The 19,523-nt window shown below is 37.6% G+C and overlaps 1 protein-coding gene across 8 annotated transcripts in view; it reads left to right on the top strand.

Moving 5' to 3' along the window:
* Window positions 1-19,523, top strand: part of LOC128237356 (protein still life, isoform SIF type 1-like) — a 124,322-nt gene that overhangs the window by 26,079 nt on the left and 78,720 nt on the right. For 7 of the 8 annotated variants that reach the window (XM_052952791.1, XM_052952789.1, XM_052952788.1 and 4 more), the window contains exon 2: window positions 17,517-17,650. In XM_052952791.1, the coding sequence (XP_052808751.1) occupies window positions 17,556-17,650 (95 nt within the window). In that variant the 5' untranslated portion in view covers window positions 17,517-17,555. Of the gene's footprint in view, window positions 1-12,975; window positions 13,042-17,516; window positions 17,651-19,523 lie in introns of those variants that run through there. The other variant, XM_052952792.1, reaches the window with a different exon arrangement.

Here is a 19,523-nt window from a genome sequence, read left to right as displayed (position 1 = left end):
AGCCCATAACTCTAGCTGTAATAATTGTTGAGATATGTAATGTAAGGCCCATACCTCTGTCTGTAATAATTGTTGAGTTTTTATTGTAAAGCCCATAACTCTAGCTGTAATAATTGTTGAGATATTTATTGTAAAGCCCATAGCTCTAGCTGTAATAATTGTTGAGATATGTAATGTAAGGCCCATACCTCTGTCTGTAATAATTGTTGAGTTCTTTATTGTAAAGCCCATAACTCTAGCTGTAATAATTGTTGAATTATTTGTTGTAAGGCCCATAACTCTAGCTGTAATCATTGTTAAGTAATGTATAGCAAGTCCCATAGCTCTAGCTGTAATAATTGTTAAGTTATGGTCAGCAAGGCCCATAACTCTGTCTGTAATAATTGTTAAGTTATGTATAACAAGGCCCATAACTCTGTCTGTAATAATTGTTAAGTTATGGTCAGCAAGGCCCATAATTCTGTCTGTAATAGTTGTTAAGTAATGGTTACCAAGGCTCCTAACTCTGTCTGTAATAATTGTTGAGTTATGTATAGCAAGGCCCACTACTCTGTCTGTAATAATTATTTTGTGTAACAAGGCCCATAGCTCTAGCTGTAATAATTGTTGAGTAATGTATAACAAGGCCCATAACTCTAGATGTAATAATTGTTAAGTAATGTATAGCGAGGCTCATAGCTCTAGCTGTAATAATTGCTAAGTAATGTATAGCAAGGCTGATAACTTTAGCTGAAATAATTGTTAAGTAATGTCTAGTAAGGCCCATAGGTCTAGCTGTAATAATTGTTAAGTAATGTATAGCAAGGCTCATAGCTCTAGCTGTAATAATTGTTAAGTAATGTATAGCAAGGCTGATAATTCTAGCTGTAATAATTGTTAAGTAATGTATAGTAAGGCTGATAGCTCTAGCTGTAATAATTGTTAAGTAATGTATAGCAAGGCTGATAACTCTAGATGTAATAATTGTTAAGTAATGTATAGCAAGGCTCATAGCTCTAGCTGTAATAATTGTTAAGTAATGTATAGCAAGGCTGATAGCTCTAGCTGTAATAATTGTTAAGTAATTTATAACAAGGCTCATAGCTCTAGCTGTAATAATTGTTAAGTAATGTATAGCAAGGCTGATAATTCTAGCTGTAATAATTGTTAAGTAATTTATAGCAAGGCCCATAGCTCTAGCTGTAATAATTGTTAAGTAATGTATAGCAAGGCCCATAGCTCTAACTGTAATAATTGTTGAGTGATGTACAACATAAGGCCCATAACTCTGTCTGTAATAATTGTTAAGTTATGGTTAGCAAGGCCCATAGCTCTAGCTGTAATAATTGTTGAGTGATGTACAACATAAGGCCCATAACTCTGTCTGTAATAATTGTTAAGTTATGGTTAGCAAGGCCCATAGCTCTAGCTGTAATAATTGTTGAGTTATGTACAACATAAGGCCCATAACTCTTGTCTGTAATAATTGTTAAGTTATGGTTAGCAAGGCCCATAGCTCTAGCTGTAATAATTGTTGAGTAATGTTAGGCAAGGCCCATAGGTCTAGCTGTAATAATTGTTAAGTAATGAATAACAAGGCCCATAGCTCTAGCTGCAATAATTGTTGAGTTATGTAGTTCAAGGCCCATAACTCTTGTCTGTAATAATTTTTAAGTTATGTATAACAAGGCCCATAACTCTAGCTGTAATAACTGTTGAGTTATTTAGTTCAAGGGCCAGAACTCTGTCTGTCATAATTGTTAAGTTATGGTTAGCAAGGCCCATAACTCTAGCTGTAATAATTGTTACGTTATGGTTAGCAAGGCCCATTACTCTAGAGCTGTAATAATTGTTGAGTTATGCCCATAGTTTGACTGAACAATAATAACAGAAAAGTGTTCATGCATTGCCTCTATGGTGCTTTTGTTTATTTATTTTACAATGATAATGAAGCTTACCAGAGACAATTATGCACATGTAAAGCAATGCATATAACTCTGGCTGTAATAATTGTTAAGTTATGCCTCTTGTTTGACTGAAAAATTACAACAAAAAAGTGGTCCCCCATGGTGCTCTTGATTATTTATTTTACGATGATAATGAAGCAAGTTATTAGAACATTATGCTTCTGTTTTCAAATAAAGTTAGCAAAGTATACTCAGTCAGGCAGCTAATAAAACCATGATGATTAAAAAGCTATTTTGCAACGAAGAGACAGCCAATTTGTACCGCCCAAAAAGAGATTTTGAACAGTGATTTTTCGGCACTTAAAGATCAATATTTAAGGCTTCAATTTTATTGGTCGTTGATGTAAAACCCTGAATGAAAGTTGTACATGTATGGATCGTGTCTTTAGTTTGTGAGTGTTTGAGCCAGCTGCATAGTAGTAACCTCCACATTTATACCTAAAAGAATATGCTCATTTGCTGACATAGGCAATAGGCTTTCTTTGATGTGTGAAGTGGTACGACAGGCTGTAAGATGTTGCACTTGATTCCGAGACTCACTTGAAGCAACAGCCACTATCAATAAATGCTTCAGAATAAAAAAATATAATATGTGAACACTAGTATCAATCACTTTTGTGGGAACCATATGTTTATGAACCTACCATATTTTCCCCACCAGATGAGAACAGGGCATATAAACTTGATAGCAGTTAATCCAGACGGACAGGATTTAGACAGGCCCATGGATAGGAAATAGACATGTTCTGATGATTTCTTTTACAATCATTTTATTGTTTATAAATCATTGTTGATAAAATTAACAACTTCATGCACATCTTCACAGTAACAATTATACAGGGGGGGGGCAGTATAGGTGCATAAGCTTGATTGTGGTGTCACACTTAGTGGGCAGTATAGGTGCATAAGATTGATGGTGGTGTCACACTTGGGGGGGGGGGGGGGCAGAATAGGTGCATAAGCTTGATGGTGGTGTCACACTTAGTGGGCAGTATAGGTGCATAAGATTGATGGTGATGTCACACTTGGGGGAGGGGGGCAGAATAGGTGCATAAGCTTGATGGTGGTGTCACACTTAGTGGGCAGTATAGGTGCATAAGATTGATGGTGGTGTCACACTTGGGGGGGGGGGCAGTATAGGTGCATAAGCTTGATGTTACACTTGGGGGGGGGCAATATAGATGCATAAGCTTGATGGTGGTGTCACACTGGCGGGGGGGGGGGCAGTATAGGTGCATAAGCTTGATGTTACACTGGGGGGCAATATAGGTGCATAAGCTTGATGGTGGTGTCACACTGGCGGGGGGGGGGGGCAGTATAGGTGCATAAGCTTGATGTTGGTGTCACACTTGGGTGGGGGGGCAGTATAGATGCATAAGCTTGATAGTGGTGTCACACTGGGGGGGGGGGGGGGGGCGCTATAGGTGCATAAGCTTGATTGCAGTGACACACTGGGGTGGCAGTATAGGTGCATAAGCTTGATAGTTGTGTCACACTGGGATGGCTGTATAGGTGCAAAAGCTTGATTGCGGTGTCACACTGGAGGGCAATATAAGTGCAACAGCTTGATGGTGGTGTCACACTGGGTTGGCTGTATAGGTGCAAAAGCTTGATTGCGGTGCTACACTGGAGGGCAATATAGGTGCATAAGCTTGATTGTGGTGTCACACTGGAGGGCAATATAGGTGCATAATCTTGATTGAGGTGTCACACTGGAGGGCAATATAGGTGCATAAGCTTGATTGAGGTGTCACACTGGAGGGCAATATAGGTGCATAAGCTTGATTGAGGTATCACACTGGAAGGCAATATAGGTGCATAAACCTGATTGTGGTGTCACACTGGAGGGCAATATAGGTGCATTATCTTGATTGTGGTGTCACACTGGGTGGGCAGTATAGGTGCATAAGCTTGATTGTGGTGTCACACTGGAGGGCAATATAGGTGCATAATCTTGATTGAGGTGTCACACTGGGGGGGCAATATAGGTGCATAAGCTTGATTGTGGTGTCACACTGGAGGGCAATATAGGTGCAAAAGCTTGATTGTGGTGTCACACTGGGTGGGCAATATAGGTGCATAAGCTTGATTGTGGTGTCACACTGGAGGGCAATATAGGTGCATAAGCTTGATTGTGGTGTCACACTGGAGGGCAATATAGGTGCATAATCTTGATTGTGGTGTCACACTGGGTGGGCAATATAGGTGCATAAGCTTGATTGTGGTGTCACACTGGAGAGCAATATAGGTGCATAAGCTTGATTGTGGTGTCACACTGGAGGGCAATATAGGTGCATAAGCTTGATTGAGGTGTCACACTGGAGGGCAATATAGGTGCATAATCTTGATTGAGGTGTCACACTGGGGGGGCAATATAGGTGCATAATCTTGATTGTGGTGTCACACTGGTGGGCAATATAGGTGCATAAGCTTGATTGTGGTGTCACACTGGAGGGCAATATAGGTGCATAAGCTTGATTGAGGTATCACACTGGAGGGCAATATAGGTGCATAAGCTTGATTGAGGTGTCACACTGGAGGGCAATATAGGTGCATAATCTTGATTGAGGTGTCACACTGGGTGGGCAATATAGGTGCATAAGCTTGATTGTGGTGTCACACTGGAGGGCAATATAGGTGCATAAGCTTGATTGTGGTGTCACACTGGAGGGCAGTATAGGTGCATAATCTTGATTGTGGTGTCACACTGGGTGGGCAGTATAGGTGCATAATTTTGATTGAGGTGTCACACTGGAGGGCAATATAGGTGCATAAGCTTGATTGTGGTGTCACACTGGAGGGCAATATAGGTGCATAAGCTTGATTGTGGTGTCACACTGGAGGGCAATATAGGTGCATAAGCTTGATTGTGGTGTCACACTGGAGGGCAATATAGGTGCATAATCTTGATTGAGGTGTCACACTGGGGGGGGGGGGCAATATAGGTGCATAAGCTTGATTGTGGTGTCACACTGGAGGGCAATATAGGTGCATAAGCTTGTTTGTGGTGTCACACTGGAGGGCAATATAGGTGCATAAGCTTGATTGTGGTGTCACACTGGAGGGCAATATAGGTGCATAAGCTTGATTGTGGTGTCACACTGGAGGGCAATATAGGTGCATAAGCTTGATTGTGGTGTCACACTGGAGGGCAATATAGGTGCATAATCTTGATTGAGGTGTCACACTGGGGGGGGGGGGGCAATATAGGTGCATAAGCTTGATTGTGGTGTCACACTGGAGGGCAATATAGGTGCATAAGCTTGTTTGTGGTGTCACACTGGAGGGCAATATAGGTGCATAAGCTTGATTGTGGTGTCACACTGGAGGGCAATATAGGTGCATAAGCTTGATTGTGGTGTCACACTGGAGGGCAATATAGGTGCATAATCTTGATTGAGGTGTCACACTGGGGGGGCAATATAGGTGCATAATCTTGATTGTGGTGTCACACTGGTGGGCAATATAGGTGCATAAGCTTGATTGTGGTGTCACACTGGAGGGCAATATAGGTGCATAAGCTTGATTGAGGTATCACACTGGAGGGCAATATAGGTGCATAATCTTGATTGTGGTGTCACACTGGAGGGCAATATAGGTGCATAAGCTTGATTGTGGTGTCACACTGGAGGGCAATATAGGTGCATAAGCTTGATTGTGGTGTCACACTGGAGGGCAATATAGGTGCATAAGCTTGATTGAGGTATCACACTGGAGGGCAATATAGGTGCATAAGCTTGATTGTGGTGTCACACTGGAGGGCAATATAGGTGCATAATCTTGATTGTGGTGTCACACTGGGTGGGCAGTATAGGTGCATAAGCTTGATTGTGGTGTCACACTGGGTGGGCAGTATAGGTGCATAAGCTTGATTGTGGTGTCACACTGGGTGGGCAGTATAGGTGCATAAGCTTGATTGTGGTGTCACACTGGAGGGCAATATAGGTGCATAATCTTGATTGTGGTGTCACACTGGAGGGCAATATAGGTGCATAATCTTGATTGTGGTGTCACACTGGAGGGCAATATAGGTGCATAATCTTGATTGTGGTGTCACACTGGGAGGGCAATATAGGTGCATAATCTTGATTGAGGTGTCACACTGGAGGGCAATATAGGTGCATAATCTTGATTGTGGTGTCACACTGGAGGGCAATATAGGTGCATAAGCTTGATTGAGGTGTCACACTGGAGGGCAATATAGGTGCATAATCTTGATTGTGGTGTCACACTGGAGGGCAATATAGGTGCATAATCTTGATTGTGGTGTCACACTGGAGGGCAATATAGGTGCATAATCTTGATTGAGGTATCACACTGGAGGGCAATATAGGTGCATAATCTTGATTGAGGTATCACACTGGAGGGCAATATAGGTGCATAATCTTGATTAAGGTGTCACACTGGAGGGCAATATAGGTGCATAATCTTGATTGTGGTGTCACACTGGGTGGGCAGTATAGGTGCATAAGATTGATGAAGGGTGTCACACTGGTGGCAATGTAAGTGCATAAGCTTGATGTTGGTGACACACTGGGGTGGCAGTATAGGTGCATAAGCTTTATAGTGGTGTCACACTTGGGTGGCTGTATAGGTGCAAAAGCTTGATTGGGGTGTCACACTGGAGGGCAATATAGGTGCAACAGCTTGATGGTGGTGTCACACTGGGGTGGCTGTATAGGTGCAAAAGCTTGATTGCGGTGCTACACTGGAGGGCAATATAAGTGCAACAGCTTGATGGTGGTGTCACACTGGGTGGCAGTATAGGTGCATAAGCTTGATTGCTGTGACACACTGGGGTGGCAGTATAGGTGCATAAGCTTGATAGTGGTGTCACACTGGGGTGGCTGTATAGGTTTAAAAGCTTGATTGCGGTGCTACACTGGAGGGCAATATAAGTGCAACATCTTGACGGTGGTGTCACACTGGGTGGCAGTATAGGTGCATAAGCTTGAAGGTGGAATTACATTTCGAGCAATATAGGTGCATAAGCAAAATTGTGTTGTCACACATGGGGCAATATAGGTCCATAAGCAAGATTGTGGTGTCACACTGATGGGCAATATCAGTGCATAAGCAAGATCATGTTGTCCCACTGTATGGGGTGTAATAAAGGTGCATAAGCAAGATTGGAGTGTAACATTGGGGGGCAACATCGGTGCATAAGCAAGGTTGTGGTGTCACACTGTGGGGGATGTAATATAGGTGCATAAGCAAGAACATGGTGTCACACTGGGGGGCAACATCGGTGCATAAGCAAGATTGTGGTGTCGCACTGTGAGGGGATGTTATATAGATGCATAAGCAAGAATGTGGCATCACACTGAGGGGGATGTAATATAGGTGCAAAGCAAGATCATGGTGTCACACTCAGGGGTGATGTAAAATAGTTGCATAAGCAAGATCGTGGTACCTAACTGTAGGGAAAAATGGTGCATAAGCAAGATTGTGGTGTCACACTTGGTGGGCAATATATAGGTGCATAAGTTTGATTGTGGTGTCACACTAGTTGGGCAATATAGGTGTATAAGTTTGATTGTGGCGTCACTCTGGGGGGCAATATAGGTGCATAAGCAAGATTGTGGTGTCACACTTGGTAGGCAATATAGGTGCATATGCTTGATTGTGGTGTCACACTGGGGGGGCAATATAGGTGCATAAGCAAGATTGTGGTGTCACACTGGGGGGGGGGGGGGCAATATAGGTGCATAATCTTGATTGTGGTGTCACACTGGGTGGGCAATATAAGTGCATACGCTTGATTGAGGTGTCACACTGGAGGGCAATATAGGTGCATAAGCTTGATTGAGGTGTCACACTGGAGGGCAATATAGGTGCATAAGCTTGATTGTGGTGTCACACTGGGTGGGCAAAATAAGTGCATACGCTTGATTGAGGTGTCACACTGGAGGGCAATATAGGTGCATAAGCTTGATTGTGGTGTCACACTGGAGGGCAATATAGGTGCATAAGCTTGATTGAGGTGTCACATTGGAGGGCAATATAGGTGCATAAGCTTGATTGAGGTGTCACACTGGAGGGCAATATAGGTGCATAAGCTTGATTGTGGTGTCACACTGGAGGGCAATATAGGTGCATATTCTTGATTGTGGTGTCACACTGGGGGCAATATAGGTACATAAGCTTGATTGTGGTGTCACACTGGAGGGCAATATAGGTGCATAAGCTTGATTGTGGTGTCATACTGGGTGGGCAGTATAGGTGCATAATCTTGATTGTGGTGTCACACTGGGGGGCAATATAGGTGCATAATCTTGATTGTGGTGTCACACTGGAGGGCAATATAGGTGCATAAGCTTGATTGAGGTGTCACACTGGAGGGCAATATAGGTGCATAATCTTGATTGTGGTGTCACACTGGAGGGCAATATAGGTGCATAATCTTGATTGTGGTGTCACACTGGGTGGGCAATATAGGTGCATAATCTTGATTGTGGTGTCACACTGGGGGGCAATATAGGTGCATAAGCTTGATTGTGGTGTCACACTGGGTGGGCAAAATAAGTGCATACGCTTGATTGAGGTGTCACACTGGAGGGCAATATAGGTGCATAAGCTTGATTGAGGTGTCACACTGGAGGGCAATATAGGTGCATAAGCTTGATTGAGGTGTCACATTGGAGGGCAATATAGGTGCATAAGCTTGATTGAGGTGTCACACTGGAGGGCAATATAGGTGCATAAGCTTGATTGTGGTGTCACACTGGGTGGGCAGTATAGGTGCACAATCTTGATTGTGGTGTCACACTGGGGGGCAATATAGGTGCATAATCTTGATTGTGGTGTCACACTGGAGGGCAATATAGGTGCATAATCTTGATTGTGGTGTCACACTGGAGGGCAATATAGGTGCATAAGCTTGATTGTGGTGTCACACTAGGTGGGCAGTATAGGTGCATAATCTTGAATGTGGTGTCACACTGGGGGGCAATATAGGTGCATAATCTTGATTGTGGTGTCACACTGGAGGGCAATATAGGTGCATAAGCTTGATTGTGGTGTCACACTAGGTGGGCAGTATAGGTGCATAATCTTGAATGTGGTGTCACACTGGGGGGCAATATAGGTGCATAATCTTGATTGTGGTGTCACACTGGAGGGCAATATAGGTGCATAAGCTTGATTGAGGTGTCACACTGGAGGGCAATATAGGTGCATAAGCTTGATTGAGGTGTCACATTGGAGGGCAATATAGGTGCATAATCTTGATTGTGGTGTCACACTGGGGGGCAATATAGGTGCATAAGCTTGATTGTGATGTCACACTGGAGGGCAATATAGGTGCATAAGCTTGATTGTGGTGTCACACTGGAGGGCAATATAGGTGCATAATCTTGATTGTGGTGTCACACTGGAGGGCAATATAGGTGCATAAGCTTGATTGTGGTGTCACACTGGAGGGCAATATAGGTGCATAAGCTTGATTGTGGTGTCACACTGGAGGGCAATATAGGTGCATAAGCTTGATTGAGGTATCACACTGGAGGGCAATATAGGTGCATAAGCTTGATTGTGGTGTCACACTGGAGGGCAATATAGGTGCATAAGCTTGATTGAGGTGTCACATTGGAGGGCAATATAGGTGCGTAAGCTTGATTGAGGTGTCACACTGGGTGGGCAAAATAAGTGCAAAAGCTTGATTGCGGTGCTACACTGGAGGGCAATATAGGTGCATAATCTTGATTGTGGTGTCACACTGGGGGGCAATATAGGTGCATAATCTTGATTGTGGTGTCACACTGGGTGGGCAATATAAGTGCATACGCTTGATTGAGGTGTCACACTGGAGGGCAATATAGGTGCATAAGCTTGATTGTGGTGTCACACTGGAGGGCAATATAGGTGCATAAGCTTGATTGTGGTGTCACACTGGAGGGCAATATAGGTGCATAAGCTTGATTGTGGTGTCACACTGGGTGGGCAGTATAGGTGCATAAGCTTGATTGTGGTGTCACACTGGGTGGGCAGTATAGGTGCATAAGCTTGATTGTGGTGTCACACTGGGTGGGCAATATAGGTGCATAATCTTGATTGAGGTGTCACACTGGAGGGCAATATAGGTGCATAAGCTTGATTGTGGTGTCACACTGGGTGGGCAGTATAGGTGCATAAGCTTGATTGTGGTGTCACACTGGGTGGGCAATATAGGTGCATAATCTTGATTGAGGTGTCACACTGGAGGGCAATATAGGTGCATAAGCTTGATTGAGGTGTCACACTGGAGGGCAATATAGGTGCATAAGCTTGATTGAGGTGTCACACTGGAGGGCAATATAGGTGCATAAGCTTGATTGAGGTGTCACACTGGAGGGCAATATAGGTGCATAAGCTTGATTGTGGTGTCACACTGGGTGGGCAAAATAAGTGCATACGCTTGATTGTGGTGTCACACTGGGGGCATGATGACGACCTAAACCAACATCACATTGCCGAGGCTGAGACGCCTTGGTGTATAAAGATTCCAATGAATAAACATCGTAAACAATTGAATATTTGACCTTTGTTTACTCCTCATACTGCCTATGTTATGTTCATGTAAGCTTTAAAGGGACTTAGACACCGGACCGTCCCAAAATAACAAATACAGTAGTTCCTCAAAAGAAGCCTGAGTATAAGAATTGTCAATACAAGCTTATATGAAACCGATAATACTGTTAACATCCCTTTACATGATTAAAAATAGTATTATGTTGCTGTCTCAGCTGAATTTACCGTTTAAAAATTATACAAAATAAGTGCCAGAATCATATGGTTTATCTTCAAACTTTACCCATTTCATTGTAAAAATGGTAAAATAAATGCATGCTATTCTGGGAAGAAAATGCAAAGTCATTTAATTTCCTACCAAGTATGACGTCATTAAGGAAAATTTTGCAAGGTTTTCCTATTAAATATGAATTCAATTTTGTTTTTGTAAATTTTATGCATGAAATAAGAAGATATTTTCTACTTATTTATGATGTAAAATTACAGAAACATATGATAAACCACCCTCGCGGAACCCCAGCATACTCGTTTCATTTATATGATATACCCAAGTGTATTCATAACATATATGATATATATCATTATATGTTATAAATACGCTTGGGTGCCGTTATGAATACGCCGGGGTGCGAAGGATGCCAATCAAGCAGCTGGATTTCACCTTATTAAATATTCATGAGTACAAGATTTTTACAGCCGATTTGCATAGGGTATAAAATATGTTATCAATATGCTCGGGTGCTGATGATAGTGATAAACATGCTGTTTGTAAACATCTCCTATGAAAGGATAATTTATTGAACAAATGATAAAGTGGAAATAACTTAAAAATAATGTGTGGTCATGATGTGTTATCACAGTTTGCAAAATGCTTAGTCGAGGTTCAATGGCTAGCTTCACTGATATATATTTTGATGAGGGTGCATCTTTATTCATGGCCTTTAATTTGCCAATTAAGTGTATCTGAGATAATTGACATGTGTATCTGAGATAATTGACATGTGTATCTAAGACACATGACAGATTGTGTATCTGAGATAATTGACATGTGCTTTGAGATAATTGACATGTGTATTGGAGATAATTGACATGTGTTTCTGAGATAATTGACATGAGTATCGTGGTTAATTGACATTTGTATCTGAGGTAATTGTCATGTGTTTCTCAGATAATTGACATGTGTATCTGAGATAATTGACATGTGTATCTAAGATATTGACATATGTTTCTGAGGTAATTGACATGTGTATCTGAGATAATTGACATATGTATTTGAGACATGTGTATCTGAAATAATTGACATGTGTATCTGAGGTATTGACTTAATAATTATTATGTTTCGGAGATAATTGACATGAGTATCTGAGATAATTGAAATGAGTTTCTGAGATAATTGAAATGTCTGTATCTGAGATCATTGACATGTGTTTCTGAGATCATTGACATGTGTTTCTGAGATCATTGACATGTGTATCTGAGATAATTGACATGTGTTTCTGAGATAATTGACATGTGTATCTGAGATAATTGATATGTGTATCTGAGATAATAGACATCTGTATCTGAGATCAATGACATGTGTATCTGAGATAATTGACATGTGTATCTGAGATAATAGACATCTGTATCTGAGATCATTGACATGTGTTTGTGAGATAATTGACATGTGTATCTGAGATAATGGACATGTGTATCTGAGATAATTGACATATGTTTCTGAGGTAATTGACATGTGTATCTGAGACAATTGACATGTGTTTCTGAGTAATGTGTATCTGAAATAATTGACATGTGTATAATAGTTATCATGTTTCTAAGATAATTGACATGTGTATCTGAGATAATTGACATGTGTGTCTGAAATCATTGACATGTGTTTCTGAGATAATTCTCATGTGTTTCTGAGATAATTGACATGTGTACATGAGATAATTGACATGTGTATCTGAGATAATTGACATGTGTTTCTGAGATAATTGACATGTGTATCTGGGCTATTTTTTACTGTCCCACTGGATCGAGTGCCATAAACCACCAGATGGAGTTGAAGGAAAACACACATTCAGCACATGGTGATAATTGGCAGATTATTTAGTATTGCAGTTGGTAATTTATATTTTGAATTCTTAAGGAAAAAAATGGAAATTGACCAATTTTAGTACCCACGAAAATGTGTATTTTCAAAAAATCAAAAACTTCTGTACGAACAAATAAATATGGATTCACAGCATTTTAGACTTGACTGTATTGTTAATCATTTTTTAGCTGTCAAAGACAAATATCAAGGTGCATTATAGCCATTGTGGTGTTATTCAGACACCCTTGTTATATTACCTTTACATAACAATTGTCAATCATTACGACTACAAAAAATGTATTCAAATGACAGTGTGATTTCCTACAATACATCTGCAGACTGATTTGCATTATTCTAAAATTCTGCATTCGGAATATCTCTCAAGCTCTCGATCTAAAGCAATCCACAACCCTAATATTGTATGCACATTTTAATGCAAAATGCATTGTTGGAGCTGACTTTGCAGTAATGTGATCTCTGGATTTAAGTCATTTGACAATATTGAAAAAGGTAGCTATGTTTTGTTTCTGATCATTTAGTGTATAAAAAATATTTTCTGTTCAATTCAACCTTTTTATTGAGCTTAAAAATTAACTTGTCTGGTTAACACAATAGGTGTCATCTTCATACAAAAACTTTAAACTTTGGCCTTATCTCAAAAAATCTTCCAAGATATTTAAATATTCTTTGGAACACATGGTGCCAGACACTGTTTTCATATTACTGTATTATAGGTAAAGCTTTAAAATAAATGTGGCTTTTAAAGGGATAAAACACCAGATGGTCCCAAAATCAGTAAATAAGGTATTTCCTCAAAACAAGCCTAGGACTAAGACTAATCAATACAAACTAGTATGAGGCTGATAATACATCATTTTACATTATTAAAATACTATTTTGTCGCTGTCTCAGCGAAGTTGACCCGTTTAAAAATGGCGCATAATGGTTTCTCAGTTTATAGTGTGTATATTATGCATCTGAAAGTCAAGTGAGAGTTCAGATACATATACTGACTCTTTGTTTTAATTTACTGGGTATTTACGTGGTACACATACCCAGTATATATGGAATTGGAAAAAAGCGCAAAAAAGTGTGAAAGATACATGTGTCTTAAGCGATGTGATACATCAGTTAGTAAGATTCAATGTGTTGTAAACGAAGATATCAATTTTAAGTACGTTTTTGCCAATTTTCTTTTTTTCTTGCAATGGTATCATCTGGTGTCTAGTCCCTTTAAATAACTGTCTAGTCGACTAATAAAACAACAACAGGTAAATGTAGGCATTCTGGCACGTCTGTTTTTAATGTCCTTGATACACTTCTCCATTCAAGGATGGAAAATTTGGAGAGATTTTTGGTATTGATGATAATTGCTAAAAAGATTGTTGTGAGTAAATTAAGAACCGAAGTCCTCTACTGTTTGTCAGTAGGGCATGAACAGGTATGCACGTGCCGGGAACGTTTTGACAGGTACCTGGGTACAATTTTAGCAGCACTACCATCTAGTGTTCTGTATGTTTTGTGTGTTATACGTCAGCCTGCACAGTCGCCTGCTGCTTGTTGAAGTGAATGAATGAGATGTTTCGTCTCAATGCAATTCAGAATTAGAATTTTTTTTTCTAAAAATGACAACCCCCCTACCTTTGTGACTGAGCCAACATGAATAGAGACAGTAGTTCCTCTTTTTATATGAAAAACAAAAAACAAAAAACTTCCATACTGTACATGTCTTTGTTTCTGTTAATATTCTGATATACTATTATATATTTTATTATGGTGTTTAGTCTGCAGATTGAAATGTATATATTGGTACCCGGATACACATGGGTAATTGATGATCTGGTACATGGGTCCATGCCTTAGTTGCAAGAATTGTCTATAAATTCAAATTGCAAATACTACAATTTTCCAGGCACCCCTTGAATTATGTCTGTAAAAATAATTTGACAGAAAACCATCAAGAACAGAGTTTAGGATTTCAACAATATTTACAAGGAACTTTCCTTAGTTTTTCTCATAACATCTTGTGATAAAATCATTAGAGATATTGCAAGATTCTTGCCTGGGAAGTTTTGGAGAGTGGGAATATATCTGGTAGATGAAATTTATCTTTTACAATAAATTTTCTGAGTTTTTTTGCCAAGAAACTTGTCTGCATTCAAATTTGTTGTGATTCAAACCTTTGTTGAGCTGTGCAGGTGGTTTTTTAATGCAACAGAAGAATACCGTAATTAACTTAAAAGATGTGCACTGAAATTATGTCATATTAGACCCTCCAGCAACAAAATGTTTTTTTTGTATCTGTGAGAAAAAAAATGGTGGTATGTAACCCAAGAGCAGTACAATTTGGTTCAGGTTTACAGTAAATAATTGCATCTGCAGGCATGCTGTCAACAAAATTGCTTCTTGAACATCATTTCACTTACTTAAGACTTGCATATCTCATTAAACGACTAAGGAAATTATTTAAATGACATTAGCATTATAATGACTTAGAAACTCATTAAAATTACTTTTGTATTTTATTAAAATGTTTGCACAAGATACTTAATTGATTGAACACGATACCTTTGTTGTTTAAAGGAGCTACTAAGTTATTTAAAAGAGATAACTAAAATGAGCTTTTTAATGTCTATTAAAGCTGCAATCTCACAGATTGAAAGTTTTGACAACTTTTTTTATTTTTTGTCTTGGAACGAGCCAATTTTTGCAAAAATCCATGGAAACCAGTTAAATAAGACTGCTGACAAAAAATTAATCTGATTGCAGAATTTTATATTTCAGTTGAAACATTGATCTTTTATGCATTTTTCTTAAACCATTTGTAACGGTTTAGGCCATAAAACATTAATTTTCGAAAGGAATTATGAAAATCTACAATCTGATTTTTTTGTCAGCAATTTTATATTATTGCTTTGCAAATATAATTTCGCAAAAAATTGCTTTTTCCAAGACAAAAAGTTGTAAAAATGGTAAATCTGTGAGAGTACAGCTTTAAGAATTCCATATAATATAATATAATTCAGATGAAAGAATCCGAAAAAAATCCCAGGGAAATACCCCTTGCGCATCTTTTACAATATTCATGAGTGTCTTTTAGGACAACTATGGTAGGCATTTTTATCTTAGTACCGTAATTGAATAGACTTTATTTTTTACCTTTTCTTATCACGTCTTTGCCATGCAAGTCATGTTTTTGGAGACCTTTCAAAGATAAATTCTACCAAGAGCGTTGCAGAGTTTTCAAGTACCATTCTGTTATATCTTTTTTGAGTTTACATTTGCCGCAATTTTATGAAAAGGAATGATAAAGACCTTTGTAAGATAGGCTATTCATCTAGATTAGGTTCATTATGATGGCTGTTGCAACATGCTGGGTAATATATATTTGTTTTAGAGCGATAAAAACAAATGTAATATCTTAATTTGTGGCATTCAAATAAAACATTTCATCTTCATCATATTATTGTTTTTGAGGATTTTCTGTTTTATTGATCAAACATAAAAATTATGTATGAATTAACAAATTCACTGATGTTTATCTTTTATTTTTCTATGTGTTTTAGAAAAGAAAGAACTTTATTAATGATTTAAACTTTGTAAGAAACAATTCTTGGAATAACACTTATACAGATTTTATGTTAAGGTAAAGCTTTCCATTATTAGAATGCAAAAATGTCTTAGTGCATTTAGATGTCTTAGTGCATTTTATATATTATTAAGATTATTTATATGTTTAAGTTTTATAGATCAACCATTATATTATTTTTGATTGATTACATTTTATAATAACACCATAATGACGCTACTATAATTATATGATATACTAAAGGGAGGTTATAAAATAAAATTTTACTGTGATTATATACAGAAATTTTATTAAAAAAAAATAAATTACATATATATGCCTATATAAAAAGCTTGTTGTGAAAACTTAAAAAAAATATTAAAACTTTACATTTTTTTATTTTTAATATATATATATATATATATATATATATATATATATATATATATATATATATATATATATATATTATGAAACTTTATCAATAGCAATTTTTGAATTAATGATTAAAGCCTTTTCTAAATATCTAAAATCATGACAATATTTGCTAATGGCATAGTAATATAAATATGAGGCAATTAAAACATTAAAGGAAACTTACCCGCTTTAATTATTCTATTTATTTCTGGCTTAAAATGGAAGATTGACATCAAAGGGAGGCGAATGTGTCATAAAAAAAGTCTTCTCTATTTCAGGTCAAAGTGACATTCAAGGAGACAAATTTGTAGCAAACTCTTTGTTTCTTAGTTTTCCAGGAAAAGCACTCTATTTCTTCCATTTATTGCACATGAATATATAATGGCAGAGTAACATCAAAGGGAGGCAGTTGAGTAACAACCAATGAGATTCCCTGTTGACCAAGAAAGCACTCTGCTTCTTCCATTTATTTTAAGTGAAATTCTAATGGCAGAGTTACACAAAAGGGGGGCAAATGAGTAACAGACAGTTAGATTCCCTGGTGTCCAGGAAAAGCATTCTACTTCTTCCATTTATCTCAGGTTAAATGGTAATGACAGAGTTACATCAAAGGGAGGCAAATGAGTAACAAACAGTGAGATTCTCTATTGTCCAAGAAAGCACGCTATTTCTTCCATCTGTTTCAGCTGAAATTCTAATGGCAGAGTGTTTACAATGGGTAACAAATAGTGAGATTCCCTGTTGTCCAGGAAAGCACTCTACTTCTTCCATCTGTTTCAGATTAAATTCTAATTGCAGCATAACATCGAAGGGTGGCAAATGGGTTACAAACAGTGTGCTCCCCTGTTGTCAAAGAAAGCTCACACACTCTATTTCTGTATCTAATTCAGGTGAAATGATAATGACAGACTGACATCAAAGGGAGACAACTAGGTAACAAGTTGTGTGCTCCCCTGTTGTCAAAGAAAGCTCACACACTCTATTTCTGTATCTATTTCAGGTGAAATGGTAATGACAGAGTAACATCAAAGGGAGACCAATGGGTAACAAGCTGTGTGCTCCCCTGTTGTCCAAGAAAGCTCACCCACAGCACAGCCAGCCCTGGCACACCAGGAAGGATTCTAACCTGCTAAGGTACGGTGATGTTTAATCGATATAGACAATTTTCAGTTTTGCTGTGGTTGTTCATTAGCAAGTCTGTTGTTGTTGTTTTTCAGAGAAGTCTTGCCGTGGTTGTTGTCTCTTGTAAACATTCTTACCTTGGCCATATCTCAACCACTTTTCAAAGTATTTAAATAATACTTGGTACACATGTTGCCAGCGACATTGATATTATGCACATGCAAAGGAGGGCCTGTAACTCTGACTTTAATAATTGTTGAGTTATGCCCCTTTTTTGACTGGAAATAAACCAGTTTTTTTCTATTAACTCCCCTGAATAAAATCATTTGATCAGGCAAATATTTTCAATGGAAATTTGTGTTTGCTGAAGCTAAGATATGTCCTTATTGAGGTGCATATTTATCTAACATGATGGGTAATGCATCACCAACTGTTCATTAAAAGCTGACCTCTGTAATTTAGCCCGCTAATTACCCCGTTAGGGATATCTTGGTTTGGCAAGTGATTACACCTTGTGCAAGATTAAGATGTAGCTGAAAGTTATGTGCATGTTTTGGATTACATATATGTGATTATATTTACTGTTTGTTAATTGGTGTGTTTTTTTTTTAAATAAAGGAGAATTTATCTTTTTTTTGCAATATTCAGTACAAAATTGTATCATGATCAGATTACTGTTTGTTTAAATATGATATCAAATAGTTATATTATTTTTATTGCTATAATTTAGTCAGACATTCTGGTAAATGATTATTTGTTGCTTATGCAAAATGAAGATTTAGTTATAACAATTTTTGATGATAATTTTAAAGTAATACAAATAGGAAATAAAATACAGATTAAAATTGAGAAAAGAAACAGTTTTGCACTGTTAAATATCGAATTATGTTATGATTAATAATAAAAGAAAAGTTAAACCATCAAGAAAATTTGGAATAATTATTGATATTTAAGCTAGCTATTTAAAAGTATTAAATTGATTTAAATTGAAAAAAGAAATATTTTGAAGTAATACATCTTTATTGCTGAATGGAATTAAAAGAAACTTCTATCATTATAAAATAAAATGAAGTTGTCTTAAGTATTTATTGTTAAGGTATGTTTTAATATTAAATTTAAGTGCACTTAATATACAATAATTTGATTCTTGTTAGAGTTTTTGAAGGAACAGTTGTATGCCATTGAAAAAGAAAATTACTGTAAAACATGTTTATTTAGCAGTGGTTATTTTTAGTTGATTTTAATGGCAGACTGATTAAAAAATTGGCAACTAATATGCAGCTGTTTGCATGTAATTTATTGCAGCTTTTTTGTAACGTTTTTCTTAAGAAATAGAGTGAAACATCTAAAGTAAAAGCTGAAGTGTTAATGTGTATTAAAAAAATAAAAAAAATATACAGACTTTACATGTTGTACAGTATATAAAGTACATTAAGTTCTCCTATTAAACAGTAAATGGTTTTGAGTGAAAAGTTTACACAAGGTCTGAGAGCTATATTTTAAAGTTCCAATTCTTGGATTATTTGTTAAATGTGAAAACTAAGTCGTGAGATGAATATTAGACTAAGTGCTTGGATTCATTTAATATATAAAACAGGATTTGTTGGAAATGCATTGAAGGATTTTATTGAAAACATAAACAATTATTAGCAACTTAAGTGGTGTAAATACAACTTAATTACTTAAAGATACTGGAAAAAAATACAAAAAATGCTCTTTTCTTCAATTCTTAAAATAACTGTTTAGAATAAAAAAAAAATATACCGCGTTTATCCTGGGCAGGGTGCATGTCAGTTAAACTGCCTGCATGTTAGTTATTCAGTAAATTTCTTTGTATAATATTAGTTTTATGTAACCTTTTTAAGTATGTTATATTGTATAAAAA

Source organism: Mya arenaria, chromosome 6, assembly GCF_026914265.1.
Source record: "Mya arenaria isolate MELC-2E11 chromosome 6, ASM2691426v1".
In the NCBI taxonomy this organism is placed as follows: Eukaryota; Metazoa; Mollusca; class Bivalvia; order Myida; family Myidae; genus Mya; species Mya arenaria.
Note: the sequence above shows the minus strand (reverse complement) of the source record. Positions and strands in the feature narration are given on the sequence as shown.